Genomic DNA, 15165 nt, shown 5'->3' with positions numbered 1-15165 from the left:
CAGCTTAAGGACAGAACTACCTGCATTTAAAACGTCACACATGGCTGGCGGGTTAAGTCTGTGTGTACATTGACTATGCAAACAATTTGGAATTTTCAACACAGTAATGCTTCCTCTAAAAACGAAATGTGATGCAGTAGGTCTCTCCTTTACTTATGGGCAAGAGACTGGCATGCATAATATTGATATTATCCCTCTGATTACAGTGAGGAGCAAAACCACTCAAACGTCCTGTTTAGAACGTTTCATGCCGAAATAATTGCATCAAATGTTCTGTCACATGTGCCAAATACAACTGGTGTCTTTACTGTGAAATGCTTGCTTATGAGCCCTTGGCAACCATGCAGTAACACAAAACAGTAACACAAAACAGCAACACAAGGGGAATAAAATAAAATACAAGAATGAAGCTATATACAGGGAGTACCATACAAGCTAGGCTTGATTATGCAACCATTTGGATCAGTTACGGGTCTATTCTAGACAGTTTACAAGGTCCAGAAAGGTACATTAGCAGGCTACTCATATGGTATATTTTGATCGATCTCGCTCTGTCTCTCCTTTTCTCTCTCCTTCTTCCTCTCTCCCTCCTTCCCAATTCCCAGCCAGGGGCCTATTCATTACTGAAACCATTTACCATTTATAACAAAACAAAGCAAAAAGAGAGTTTCTATTGGACAAATTCAGGTAGGTCCCTCACCGTTTTGTTCCGTTTCCTTCTGGTTAAGAAACATTTTGCAAAAGAATTGACATAATGAATACGCTCCAGTTCTTTTGGTTTTTGTATTTTACGTTCAGCAAGCAAGAGCAGGCTCTGGTAGTAAATAAAATGCTAGAAATAGGTGTACAACAAGCTATTGTAGGCCTAGTCTAGCTTTTCCTGGGACTCCAAGAGCTAAAGATAAATTATTAGTAATAATACTGCAGTGAATAGCCTAGTCCTCCCCAATCGATAGCAACTTCAACACTCGATTTAATCCATTTACTTTTTTCCATTGACCTTTTCTTGACTTTCTTCAGACAGAGACTACAAAGAAACCCTTACATTATGTTGAAGATAACTTTTTTATGAGCTGTGGTCCTTGCATACTTGTGCGGCAGCATGCTTGTTGTGATAAACCACAGAGTTTTTTGGTGTTTTGAAGACAACTGGAAACTCGAAGGTCAAATCATGACGTCAGTGAACAGAAAGCAAGATGCCGGAGTTTCCGAGTTTGTATTCCGAGTTGGATGACCATTCGAAACGATTACCTCCGGGTAACAATTGTTCAAATTTCCACCGCTATTTCCCAAAACCTAGTCTTAAATTATATCAAACAATGTAACCAACACAGAAGTCTCCTAAATGAGTTTTGAGGTCATCTCAATGACACTTTCACATCTTTTTAGGTTAAATTTAAGTGTAATGTTTATTCTAATTATGTGGATAGTCTAGTGAAAATGTAATGTAATTTTGTTAAGGGAGAAAATTCTAAATAATTGAATTACTGCATACAAAGTAGTAGTAGTAGCCTAGCTTGCTGTAGGATATTTGGAATATGAAACAAGGGAACAGTAAACATGTAGTCCCCCACGAATGATGCAAGATGCATCATTCACCCAAGTTTTGTCAAAATTAGGCCAGTAGTTATATACGAGATATGGCTTGGGTTAGGTAGACTCACACCCCTGAGCATATGTGCCAAATTTCATCACCGAGTCAAACAGATCAAGAGATAAACATATGCCCGTTATAGCGCCACCATGTGGTCGATATGAATGTTCTCGCATATGTTGAGTCTTGAAAGTGTTTGCAACGTGTACCAAATTGTATTACTATACGAATATCCTCGACTTATTTATATGCATCGATGTGCCAGACTACGCCAACGTGAATGTTTATGGTCAACAGCGGCCACGTTGTCTTATGTACTAGTCTGGAAAATATTGCGTCGAGACCTTTGTCCATAGATGCCACATATCAAGTTTCACGCAGATCGGTCATTCGGTGACAGAAGAGTAGCATCATTTTTTCCAGAGTAATTTAATAAATGCTGGATATCTATGGCAAGATGCATCATTCGCCCAAGTTTAGTCCAAAATCGGGCTAGTGCTGTCAGATATCGCAGGTGATTAACGTACGAAGCGATCAACAGTCCCCTCCCTGATTTCATCGTGGGGGATAACAACTGAACTAGGCCTATATGAGCTTGTTTCTCCGTCCCTGAACTAATCCATCAAGTTAGGTCTGACTACTAAACTACCATTCATTCAACATGCCTCGTCATTGGTGAACTGACTATTATCACATCATCAGCAGCCTACTGTTGACACCAAGCTATATCAAGAACTGATTAACATAGGCCGACTAATCTTTAAAACCGTCTACAATAACTTTCTGTGAGGGACGGTATTAGCAGAGCAGCTCTCTGTGCCATGTTGGCTTCCATCCATGCAGCGACGATCACTGAACTACTGCAACACTGCACATGTTTCTCATGTTTCTTTGCTCGTCAATGCACTCGCGCTTACTACCACTGCGGAGATCAAATCATGTGCAGGCAGGAAAGTGCTCTCGCTTAGTTGACTAAATGCTGTAGCTAACTACCTTTGTCGTAATGACGCCAGGGCCGTAACCAGGGTTGGAGTTTTAGTGAGGTCCGGAAGGGGGTGGGGGTAGTTGAAGTTACTTTACTGCATTTCTATAAAAAAAAATCTAAAATGCCATTTGGAGAACAGTAAAAACAAGAAGAAAAAATAGCCCCAGCCATTATCACCTTGGCTGCTGTAAGTTCATTCACCTCAGCTGATCTACAAACAGATAACCTATTAGCTATACAATTGTAACAATTTCCCCCGAAAGTGGGAAAATATGAGATTATTCACACTGACACGTAGCATCAACGATGACGCGAAAACGTGATATCTGTTCAACTGTATTGTATGCATTTTTATTTCAGATTAATGTAAGGCCTATATGGAAGATGTTCATATTGAAACATATCTTTCTTAAGTTCCTAACTTGTTCGGTAAGATTAGTACCACTATTCTCAGGGGACCCCACATGGGCCCCCGACCCCAAGTTTGGGACCTTAAGATTTTGCTACGGCATGAAATTCTCTAAAGAGATGTATTACCACGCATCCCCGCTCTCTGCTTGCTTCCTCTTTCTCTCCAACTCCTCCGCTTCCTCCTGCATGGATTGCAGCCTGCCCTCACCACTTTCTTTCTCAGTAGCCTACTCAGTGTATTTTTAGCTCCTGCTGAGGTAGGCTCAGTTTAATGTCAACTTTACTGCAATACAACTCTGCCGGCAGCTAGCCACCTGACTGACATACAGTATCTATAAGCGACTATTTACCAGTAATGCACGCATTATCTTAGTCAGTTGTTGTTTGTTTGGAGGATGTCTATAGACATGGCAGGAGTCACAGGAAGGTTTTAAAATTGCCTTTTGTCTGGCATCTCGCAAACACACTGTCAGCAGAGCCGAATGCATGCCTGGTAGTTTGTCTCAGGCCTTCGGCCTATGACGCGAGAGGGCGTAGTTAGCCGTTTGAGATAGTGGTGAATGTGCTGCAAAAGTCAAATCCGGGGGATAACAAGCCACTGTTCATGATTCCGCTCGTTCGCAGAGGCAGCCGCAAATATTTTTGCGTCAGATCAAGAATAGTGTTCTGAGCTTTGATCAACGCTGGGCAGCAATATTTAGATGATTGATTTTCTTTGTGTCCAAAATATATATTGTGTTGAATTTGATCAACAAAAAATGTAGTGTCTTATTTGTTACGTGAGGTTTATTTGATCGAATAGAAGTTTCGTAACGCTTAAGTTATGAGTTTACTGACACAGTGCATTTGAAAAGTAAACAGACCCCCTTGAACTTTTCCAGTTACGTTACAGCCTTATTCTAAAATGGATTAAATTCAGTTTTTTTCTCAAATCTGCACACACACTACCATATAATTACAAAGCAAAAACAGATTAACATTTTTGTACATTTATAAAAAATATAAAACACTGAAATATCACATTTACATAAGTATTCAGATCCTTTACTCAGTACTTTGCTGAAGCACCTTTGGCAGCGTTTACAGCCTTGAGTCTTCTTGTGTATGACTCTACAAGCTTGGCACACCTGTATTTGGAGAGTTTCACCCATTCTTCTCTGCTAATCCTCTCAAGCTCTGTCAGGTTGGATGGGGAGGGTCGCTGCACAGCTATTTTCAGGTCTCTCCAGAGATGTTCGATTGGGTTCAAGTCCGGGCTTAGGCTGGGTCACTCAAGGACATTCAGAGACTTGTCCCAAAGCCACTCCTGCGTTGTCTTCACTGTTTGCTTAGAGTCGTTGTCCATTTGGAAGGTGAACCGTCGCCCCAGTCTGAGGTCCTAAGCATTCTGGAGCAGGTTTTCATCAAGGATCTCTGTACTTTGCTCCTTTCATCTTTTCTTTGATCCTGACTAGTCTCTCAATCCCTGCCACTGAAAAACATCCCCACAGCATGATGCTGCCAACACCATGCTTCACCACAGGGATGGTGACAGGTTTTCTACAGATGTGAAGATTGGCATTCAGGCCAGAGTTCAATCTTGGTTTCATCAGACCAGAGAATCTTGTTTCTCATGGTCTGAGAGTCCTTTAGGTGCCTTTTGGCAAACTCCAAGCAGGCGGTCATGCCTTTTACTGAGGAGTGGCTTCCGTCTGGCCACTTTATCATGGAAGCCTGATTGGTGGAGTGCTGCAGAGATACGTTTCCTTCTGTAAGGTTCTCGCATCTCCAGAGGAACTCTGGAGCTGTCAGAGCCAGTTGTCATCATACCTCTATGGTTTTTGCGACTGCACTTGAAAGTTCTTGACATTTTCCAGATTGACTGACCTTGATGCCTTAAAAGTAATGATGGACTGTCAATTCCCTTTGCTTATTTGAGCTGTTCTTGCCATAATATGGACCTGGTCTTTTACCAAATAGGGCTATCCTCTGTATACCACCCCTACCTTATCACAACTGATTAAGAAGGCACACCTTTTAATTGAAATACATTCTAGGGGACTACCTCAAAGCTGGTTGAGAAGGCCAAGAGTGTGTAAAGCAGTCATCAAGGTAAAAGGGTGGCTATTTTGAAGAATCTCAAATATATTTATATTTGTTTAACACTTTTTTTGGTTACTACATGATTCCATGTGTGTTATTGTATAGTTCTGATGTCTTCAATATTATTCTACAATGTAGAAAATAGTAAAAATAAAATAAAGAAAAACCCTTGAATGAGTAGGTGTATCCAAACTTGACTGGTACTGTACTTATGAGAAAATGTGCAAGAATTGAAGGTGCCAACAAATGTTATAGTCATCATAAGAATGTTTACTGTCATATACAAAACAGTAATCAGCTCCTCCATCAACGAGGATCAACTTCACCGTTTGTAAGGCTTCGTCCCACCACCTAAATGTGCCTTGAACTAGAAGCCTTTTGCATATTTTAGGGTCGTTTTTTTCTACCAGCGTACTTTGACCTCAAATTGCGTGCATGGTACAGAAAATGCGTGCCGGTTGGCAGGTCTGCAACACATACATGGCTCCTAGCCTCCCATGCATAGGCTACTTTCTGTCTCTACACTCTTAGAACATATGCTGTTGAACAACACAATTTATGTGTAATGATTACTCAGACACATGGGTCAGTTCTTGCAATTAATGTGTTAAAAGCTGAAAACCATACAACACCCTAAATGTGTTCAATTATTGACCAATCACATTGTTAGAACACTAAAAACAAAATATAAATGTCTTTAAAACTAAAACTGAATAAAAACTAGTAAATCAAGTCTGAAAATAAAGTGAATTTCAAATGTAAAAAAATACTAATAGAAATAAAAACTAATAAAACTATAATAACCTTGGTCTGCACCCATTTTGTCAAGAGGCTCCACACTTGTGGATTGTGTTTATTATGTCAAATAAATAACAGTAAAAAGAAAAAAAAAGTTATAATTAAATAAAAATGGTCTACTAAACTACAAAATATGGTCGGTGAAGCCAGTTTGTATTTAAAACCCCCATCCAGAAATACTATTGAAAACGTTGAAGTTTACAAGGAATGTTTTCAGAGATATGACCTGTTATGTAATCTGTACAGTTTTCTGTACGGTATGGATACACAGCGCAGCAAGTGCATCTATTCAAATTTTGAAAAAGAAACTCTACTAAAAGAAAAGAACATACACAATATTTGGTTGTATTTGCACCAGACATATTGTAAAAACACACAAGATGTTTCAACAAAGAAAAGAACAAGAGCAGCGCTATTTGGGAGAGATTTTGAATCGCGGTACTCTACAGTGGCTTCCTTAACTCCTCTCCTTCCCCTGGTCAGTTCTGGTCGGTCAGTATAGATAAAGGAAAGGAGACAAGGTAACCTATTTAGCAGTCCCTCAGTGACCTGGGGGACCTATGCATCCCACAGTAAATCTATAGCCTCAGCCTCCTAGCCAAGCCTCCAGAGCAGCAGCCCTTCAATCAGGAGTCTCCCGTCATTATGGATACAAAATCCTCCTGGTTGACTGGGAGAGAGAGAGAGAGAGAGAGAAAACTTTGTTTTGAACGTTGTATGACATTTTTAGTTGGTGGTTATTCCCACTTTGAATGTGTGTGTGTCTGTTCTACACATTTGTGTGTGTGCTCACTCTCTCCGTCTCCGTCTGTATCGAACTCGTCGATCATGCTGCGTAGTTCCTCATCCGTGATGTTCTCTCCTAGCTCTCTGGCCACACGTCTCAGGTTCCTCAGGCTGATCCTCCCGGAGTCGTCATCATCAAACAGCTTAAAGGCCTTCAGGATCTCCTCCTTTGGGTCCCTCTCCAGCATACGGTCTGTCACTGAGACACACGCACATGGGTAAACACGCACATGGGTAAACAGACACAGGGTTACACGCACACATGCGCAAAGAGCAGCCATAACACATACTGTACAGGGTCCCACACACGCAAACAAAGCAGGAAACATACCAACTTCATTAAAGTCCTCAAATGTTATTTTGCCGTTCCCCTCTCTGTCATAATCTTTTAGTATCTTCAGTATATCCACTTTCTTCACCTCAAAACCCATAGCTCTCATCGCCACCTGTGAGTGAGAAAGCGAGAGAATTGATAGAGAGATATGGCAGAGTATGAGTGAAGATTAGACAGCAAAAGGGGACAACAGAATCCTAGTAATGATAAGGTAATTGTAGGTAGAGGTTTACCTTGAGTTCGTGGTAGTCTATCTCTTTGTCTTTGTCTGTGTCAAACAGCTCAAAAGCCTCTTTGATTTCATGCTTCTGTTCCTCAGTCAGCTCTCTGCGCTTCTTCCGCTTGGTTTTATCCACTGCCAGCTCAGTCCTGAACATCATTGTCAGGTGGTATCAAATGAAACACCAAGACCTTTTCTCAATTGCATACTCCTCATCTCCTTCTCAAAACCCATTTGAAGAGAAAGTCAGAGAGGCGGGACCTCTGACTTCTCATCCAATGGATTTTGAGAAAGAGGCGAGAGGACACGAGGAGCATGCAATTGCTATTCTCACATAGCTTATGTCTCTGAAGTAGGCTGTGTTCGAATACTCATACTAACAGCACTAACCGTACTATTTGTGACGTGAATTGAGTATATAGTATGCTTATTGGTATGGATATAGTTAGTATGCCAGAAGTTCCAGGATGCATACTAAATTCAGCAAAATATGAAGTATACATGCAGAGGACACTAGTTCTGTACTTTAGGGCCCATAATGCAATTCTTCAGGAAATGGGCGTGGCTTCACATCATTTCCAGATTTGAGGAAAATAAAAAGGTTGGAAAATATGCAGCCGAAGTACGAGAGCAGATACAAACTCATTGCTCTAACTAATTATGACACATGTTAAATGTAATAACTTTTCAAATAAGTTACCTTACAATTTATGTTGGCTGACAATTTGTTAGCTACACTGTCCTACACTGAACCACATAGCATATCATGACAGCAGTATGTACCGGTCCTAACATTAGTTGGCTACTTATACATCAAACTTCCAGTATTGAATTGATTATTCCCGTCATTCTCAGCTAAGTGGTATAATCGTGAGTTCTCAATGGAATTCTGGTGATTTCGTAAATTCGCTCTGGCTACCTAGTCCGATTTAAGAGCACTCTCTTCTGAGTGTACCAGAGCGTAATGGCAGGTGTCAGTAAACGTCGGCAAAAAAAGCGTCATTCAATTGTTACCAGCAGCAGGTACAGTCACCAACACTCTGGATAACATGACAACTGCCTATCCAGCTCTAATAGGGCTTGTAAAATGGTCAGAGTGGTCTCATTTGTGTCTGGAAGTAGCTAGCCAGCGTTAGCTTGACTGCCGTTGTAAGGTCAGAACACTCAAATCAACCCTATGCCTGAGCTCCGAGAGCGAAACGCACTGAATTTACAAGCTGACAAGCACTGAATTTACGAGCGCACTCTGGCACTCCAGATTGAATTTAAGAACACACCAGAAGTCGTAAAATGTCGAACTAGTAATTTGTTACGCTAACTAGCTAGCAAGAGGTTGCATAGCAACAGCACCAACTTCCGGTAGACGAGCGAAGAGCTAGTACGCTCAACTGAAAGGATACCGTGCGTTTACAGTATACTAAAATGAACTAATAGTGTGTAGTATACAGTATGTTAGTACGGGTATTCGAACACCGATGTTGACTACAGACACACTTCATAGACATTTGCTAAGGTTTAACTTACTGACACAGATGGTTAACTTTGGACAGTAGATAGCTAGCGAATTATCTATGGCCTAACTAGCTAATACAACAATTGCCCACTATCAAACATATCTACCTCGCTAGATACCTAGCTACAGTAGCTGAGCTAACCAACTTGCAACAAGGAAGCTGGCTAGCGCCAGTTTGTTTCACAGTTCTTGCTAGGTAACGTTAGTCATTCAATCATTTAAACACTGCTACAATTGTAAACTAAATACCTTAAAGACAGACTCATCCTTCAAGTTGTAGCCCTAAACGTAGGCAGCTACCAAAATAACAACAAAGCACCTTGTAAACAAATCCGTTAATCCGCGCCTGTTTCGCTGTTTCCCATTGGTTGCTGGATCAGTGCTCGGCTACAAAATCGCTTCTGATTTGTCAGATGAAATCTAGAGTTGCTGCGCATTTTCCAACATGAAGAAATGTCCTGTAGTGCTTGCTGCACTCTCTGCCCAGTATAAGGCGCTGTATGTCTATTGACAAGAGAAATGCAGAGACCAGTGATGGAAAATCCTCACTCTCAGACCCAAGTGAAGCAGGAGGACTGGTCGGCCTGCCTACATTAACAAGACAACAGATGACTCCTGTGAAATCAGGTAATCAGGATCAGACTTCCTTTTCATTAGCAAAATAATGTGTACCACCACATGCCCATTTACCTGAGAATTTGTACTTTTTAGTTAGAAATATCAGTAAATGTTAATATTACAGCAGAGCCATGTAATTACAATATATATAAATATATGACCCTGGGTAGCAGTATGTAGTAGTAGTAGTAGCAGGGCAATTCCATGGTAACATGATAAAGCTCAGACTTGTTTTTCACCTTAAAATGTATGCCAAACAAAAACCATTGATTGCAAAGTTAAACTTCCCACACAGGTCCATATGCACAATGACTACTTTTAGCAATGTCTACTGAACATTTTACAAAAACACATTCACATAGTGAGGATGAGGATGTAAAGTTTTGCAACAGAATTATGTTTCTCTCAGTTTTCCAAAAACTCTGTTAAATATATGCTCTGAATTAAGAGTCAACGATGTCTGCAGAAAGAATGGGCTGTCAGCTATGCTATGACACCTTGATTTTGAAAACATATATTTTGGTTATTGAACTACATGTAAATTAAATGGATTAACACCCAGTAACAGAATGACAGTAACAAAATGACATCAATGGTCCCTGATCTGTACTACACCGAAATGCATAATTATGGATGTGATGTATTCATTGTGATGTATCCTGAATAGGTACACAAAGGTAGAAAAAATGCAATATCCTTTTTTTGCATGTTGTGTATTATTCGTTTATGTTTCCCATGTTTGGACACAGCAAAGTTCAGTACAGTAAAGTACAATACAGTACATTATACTGTACTCTACTCTAGTGTGCTCTACCATACTGTACTGTATTGTAATAAACTCTACTCTTCTGTACAGTACTGTACTGACCTACAGTATACTCTACTTTTCTTTACTGTACTGTAGTATAATGTGCTGTCCAAATTTAGATGTCTATGATTGCTTCAGATAACTGACCAAATTTCAGCTACTTTTCAACTTCCATGGAAGTCCAGTGTCGGTCGGTGCTCAGTGATTAAGGACGCTGGTTACAATAAATGGAAAGAGAGGGGGCTCTTGGGTAGGTGTCAGTAAGAGCCGGAAGACTTTTGAGAGAGAGAGAGAGCGAGAGAGAGAGCGAGAGAGAGAGCGAGAGAGAGAGAGAGAGAGAGAGAGAGAGAGAGAGAGAGAGAGAGAGAGAGAGAGAGAGAGAGAGAGAGAGAGAGAGAGAGAGAGAGAGAGAGAGAGAGAGAGAGAGAGAGAGAGAGAGAGAGAGAGAGAGAGAGAGAGAGAGAGAGAGAGAGAGAGAGAGAGAGAGAGAGAGAGAGAGAGAGAGAGAGAGAGAGAGAGAGAGAGAGAGAGAGAGAGAGAGAGAGAGAGAGAGAGAGAGATGTATGCCAGTGGAATGGAAGACAGTAGCAGGTGACCCAGCTGTGGTTTGTGACTACTATTTTAGCCAATTCCCTAGCCACGTCCTCAGAGCATGGGAAGCCTCTCCCTATCCTAGTCTTCCGTCCCCACTTGCTTCAAGATCTCCACCATTGTTTCTGAACCCAAGTAAGCAAAGGTAACTGAACTAAATGACTATCACCCCGTAGCAATCACTTCTGCCATCATGAAGTGCTTTGAGAGGGTAGTTAAGGATCATATTATATCACTTCTACCTTAACCGACACCATAGACCCACTACAATTTGTATACCACCCCAATAGATCCACGGATTATGCAATCGCCATCAACTACACACTGCCCTATCCCACCTGGACAAGAGGAATACCTATGTAAGAATGCTGTTCTGACTACACCACAGCCTTCAACACCATAGTACCCTCCAAGCTCATCATTAAGCTTGGGGCCCTGGGTCTGAACCCCGCCCTGTGCAACTGGGTCCTGGACTTCCTGACGAGCCACTCCGACGTGGTAAAGGTAGGCAACAACCCCTCCGCTACGCTGATCCTCAACACTGGGGCCCCACAAGGGTGCATGCTCAGCAGACTCTTGTACTCCCTTTTCACCCATGACTGCGTGGCCACGCACGCCTCCAACTCAATCATCAAGTTTGCAGACGACACAACAGTGGTAGGCCTGATTACAGACAACGACGAGACAGCGTACAGGGAGGAGGTGAGGGCCCCAGCGGAAAGGTGCCAGGAAAATAACCTCTCCCTAAATGTCAACAAAACGAAAGAGCTGATTGTGGACTTCAGGAGACAGTAGAGGGAGCAAGTCCCCATCCACATCAATGGCGCACAGTGGAGAAGGTGAAAAGCTTCAAGTTCCTCGATGTACACATCACTGACAATCTGAAATGGTCCACCCACACAAACAGTGTGGTGAAGAAGCCTCCACCTCCTGAGGCTGAAGAAATTCAGCATGGCCCCTAAGACCATCACAAACTTTTACAGATGCACCTTTGAGCGCATTCTGTCAGACTGTATCATCGCCTGGTACGGCAACTGCACAGTCCGCAAACGCAGAGCTCTCCAGAGGGGGGTGCGGTCTGCCCAACACATCACCAGGGGCACACAGCCTGCCCTTGAGGATATCTACAGCACCCGGTGTCGCAAGAAGGCCAAGAAGTTCATCAAGGACCTCAGCCACCCGAGCCACAGCCTGTTCACCCCGCAATCATCCAGAAGGCGAGGTCAGTACAGGTGCATCGAAGCTGGGACCGAGAGACTGAAAAACAGCTTCTATCTCAAGGCTATCAGACTGTTAAATAGCCATCACGAGCCGGCCTCAACCCAGTTGCCTGCCGTGAACTTAGTCACCATCACTAGCCAGCTACCACCCATTTACTCAAGCCTGCACCTTAGAGGCTGCTGCCCTATGTACATAGACATGGAACACTGGTCACTTTAATAATGTTTACATACTGTTTTACCCATTTCATGTACAGTTGAAGTCGGAAGTTTACATACACCTTCGCCAAATACATTTAAACTCAGTTTTTCACAATTCTTGACATTTAATACTAGTAAAACTTCCCTGTCTCCCTCAGGATGCCAGCTATTTTGTGAAGTGCACCAGTCCCTCCTGCAGCAAAGCACACCCACAACATGATGCTGCCACCCCCGTGTTTCATGGTTGGGATGGTGTTCTTCGGCTTGCAAGCCTCCCCCTTTTTCCTCCAAACATAACAATGGTCATTAAGGCCAAACAGTTCTATTTTTGTTTCATAAGACCAGAGGACATTTCTCCAAAAAGTACGATCTTTGTCCCCATGTGCAGTTGCAAACCGTAGTCTGGCTTTTTTTATGGCAGTTTTGGAGCAGTGGCCTCTTCCTTGCTGAGCGGCCTTTAAGGTTATGTCGATATAGGACTCATTTTACTGTGAATATAGGTACTTTGGCACCTGTTTCCTCCAGCGTCTTCACAAGGTCCTTTGCTGTTGTCCTGGGATTGATTTGCACTTTTCGCACAAAATTACGTTAATCTCTAGGAGACAGAACGCGTCTCCTTCCTGAGCGGTATGACGGCTGCGTGGTCCCATGGTGTTTATACTTGCGTACTATTGTTTGTACAAATGAATGTGGTACCTTCAGGCGTTTGGAAACTGTTGAGGTCTACAATATTTTTCCTGAGGTCTTGGCTGATTTCTTTAGATTTTCCCATGATGTCAAGCAAAGAGGCACTGAGTTTGAAGGTAGGCCTTGAAATACATCCACAGGTACACCTCCAATTGACTCAAATTATGTCAATTGGCCTATCAGAAGCTTCTAAAGCCATGACATCATTTTCTGGAATTTTCCAAGCTGTTTAAAGGCACAGTCAACTTAGTGTATGTAAGTTTCTGACCCACTGGAATTGTGACACAGTGTATGATAAGTGAAACAATCTGTCTGTAAACAATTTTTGGAAAAATTACTTGTGTCATGCACAAAGTAGATGTCCTAACCGATTTGCCAAAACTATAGTTTGTTAACATGAAAATTGTGGAGTGGTTGAAAAAGGAGTTTTAATGACTCCAACCTAAGTGTATGTAAACGTCTGACTTCAACTGTATATACTGTATTCTAGTAAGGGCCATCCTATTAAACTATTGCTGTACATATACTATTCTATCTTACGTATTCTTCAGATATGCTACATATTCTATCCACATACTGTCCATAATGCCTATACATCCCATCACATATATATATATATACACACTACATGACCAAAAGTACAATGCATTTGGAAAGTATTCAGACCCCTTTACTTTTTCCACATTTTATTATGTTACAGCCTTATTCTAAAATGGATAAAATAGTTTTCCCCTCATCAATCTACACACAATACCCCATAATGCCAAAGAAAAAACAGGTTTCTATAAATTTTTGTTGAACCACCTTTGGCAGCAATTACAGCCTTTAGTCTTCTTGGGTATGCAGCTACCAGATTGGCACACCTGTATTTTGGGGATTTTCTCCCATTCTTCTCTGCAGATCCGCTCAAGCTCTATCAGGTTGGATGGAAGGTCCTTCTGGAAGGTTCTCCCATCTACACAAAGGAACTCTGGAGCTCTGTCAGAGTGATCATCGGGTTCTTGGTCACCTCCCTGACCAAGGCCCTTCTCCTCCGATTGCTCAGTATGGCCGGACGGCCAGCTCTAGGAAGAGTCTTGGTGGTTCTATTCTTTTCCATTTAAACATGATGGATGAACACTGTCTTGTCTCGGAGCTCTACAGAAAATTCCTTCGACCTCATGGCTTGGTTTTTGCTCTGACATGCACTGTCAACTTATATAGACAGGTGTGTGCCTTTCCAAATCATGTCCAATCAATTGAATTTACCACAGGTGGACCCCAATCAGGTTGTAGAAACATCTCACGGATGATCAATGGAAAAAGGATGCTCCTGAGCTCAATATCGAGTCTCATAGTAAAGGGTCTGAATTCCTATGTAAATAAGGTATTTCCGTTTTTTATTCTAAAAACCTGTTTTCTCTTTGTCATTGTGGGATGTTGTGTTTAGATTGAGGGGATTTTTTTTCCATTTTAGAATACGGCTGTAACGTAACAAAATGTGGAAAAAGGGAAGGTGTCTGAATACTTTCTGAATGCACTGTATGTGACACCTGCTCGTCGAACATCTCCTTCCAAAATCATGGGCATTAATATGGAGTTGGTTCCCCCTTTGCTGCTACAACAGCCTCCACTCTTCTGGGAAGGCTTTTATTTTATTATGTTACAGCCTTATTCTAAAATGGATAAAATAGTTTTTCCCTCATCAATCTACACACAATACCCCATAATGCCAAAGAAAAAACAGGTTTCTATAAATTTTTGTTAAATTTTTTAACTTTCCTTATTCAGACCCTTTACTATGAGACTGGGAAGGCGTTCCACTAGAAGTGGTAAGTCTACCTTTACTTGTTACTTCTGTGAACTTTCCTTATCCTCCCTCCTCATAAGGGATAGAAATGAGAAAATATCTTGTGCGGGTTTTTGTAACAGAAAAACACTAGGCAATATTTCTTAAACTTACAGAAGGCAAATATTTTCAGCAAAATTAAATATAAGTGTTGATATAAGTTGGCCTGGGTCTTTACTTCAGCATAATTGTGTTTTAGTGTATTTCTAATACCTTTTAAGACTTGTTCTGATAGATGTTTTCTAAGATACCTTTTCTATCTGCTTGACCAGAAATCAAAGCCTTTACTTATGCCTAATTTTTCAGATGGGGAAATGGATGAAAGTGCATATATGCCTTAATTTCTCAAACACATAAGACTCTTATAATTTCATTTGACACCAAATTTAATGTGCTTCTATGGACTTCACATGTTAGTGCTCCTTTTGCATGGAAATGGCCAGTAGTAGTAGTAGTAGTAGTAGTAGTAGTAGTAGTAGTAGTAGTGTC

At 41.4% G+C, this 15165-nt stretch overlaps 1 protein-coding gene across 1 annotated transcript; it reads right to left on the bottom strand.

The window, feature by feature from the left end:
• Window positions 1-5321: 5321 nt before the first annotated feature.
• LOC120021741 (centrin-3) lies at window positions 5322-8989 on the bottom strand. Its single transcript, XM_038965588.1, has 5 exons — window positions 8973-8989; window positions 7224-7359; window positions 6988-7102; window positions 6664-6855; window positions 5322-6540 (listed from the first exon to the last, which is right to left on the bottom strand). Exons 1-5 carry the CDS (start codon window positions 8987-8989, stop codon window positions 6497-6499), a joined length of 504 nt encoding a protein of 167 aa, XP_038821516.1. The 3' UTR covers window positions 5322-6496.
• Window positions 8990-15165: the final 6176 nt, after the last annotated feature.

The sequence above is a fragment of the Salvelinus namaycush genome, chromosome 26, assembly GCF_016432855.1.
Source record: "Salvelinus namaycush isolate Seneca chromosome 26, SaNama_1.0, whole genome shotgun sequence".
Classification (NCBI taxonomy): domain Eukaryota; kingdom Metazoa; phylum Chordata; class Actinopteri; order Salmoniformes; family Salmonidae; genus Salvelinus; species Salvelinus namaycush.
The sequence above is the reverse complement of the archived record's forward strand: the minus strand, read 5'-3'. Positions and strand labels throughout refer to the sequence as shown.

What these genes read in the sequence shown, in the direction of transcription:
- LOC120021741 (XM_038965588.1), bottom strand. An exon ending in TAGACTACCACGAACTCAAG is followed by an intron (nt 7,103 to 7,223) that starts GTAAACCTCTAC and finishes TCTCACTCACAG; the next exon opens with GTGGCGATGAGAGCTATGGG. An exon ending in TGAGGACTTTAATGAAGTTG is followed by an intron (nt 6,856 to 6,987) that starts GTATGTTTCCTG and finishes CGTGTGTCTCAG; the next exon opens with TGACAGACCGTATGCTGGAG.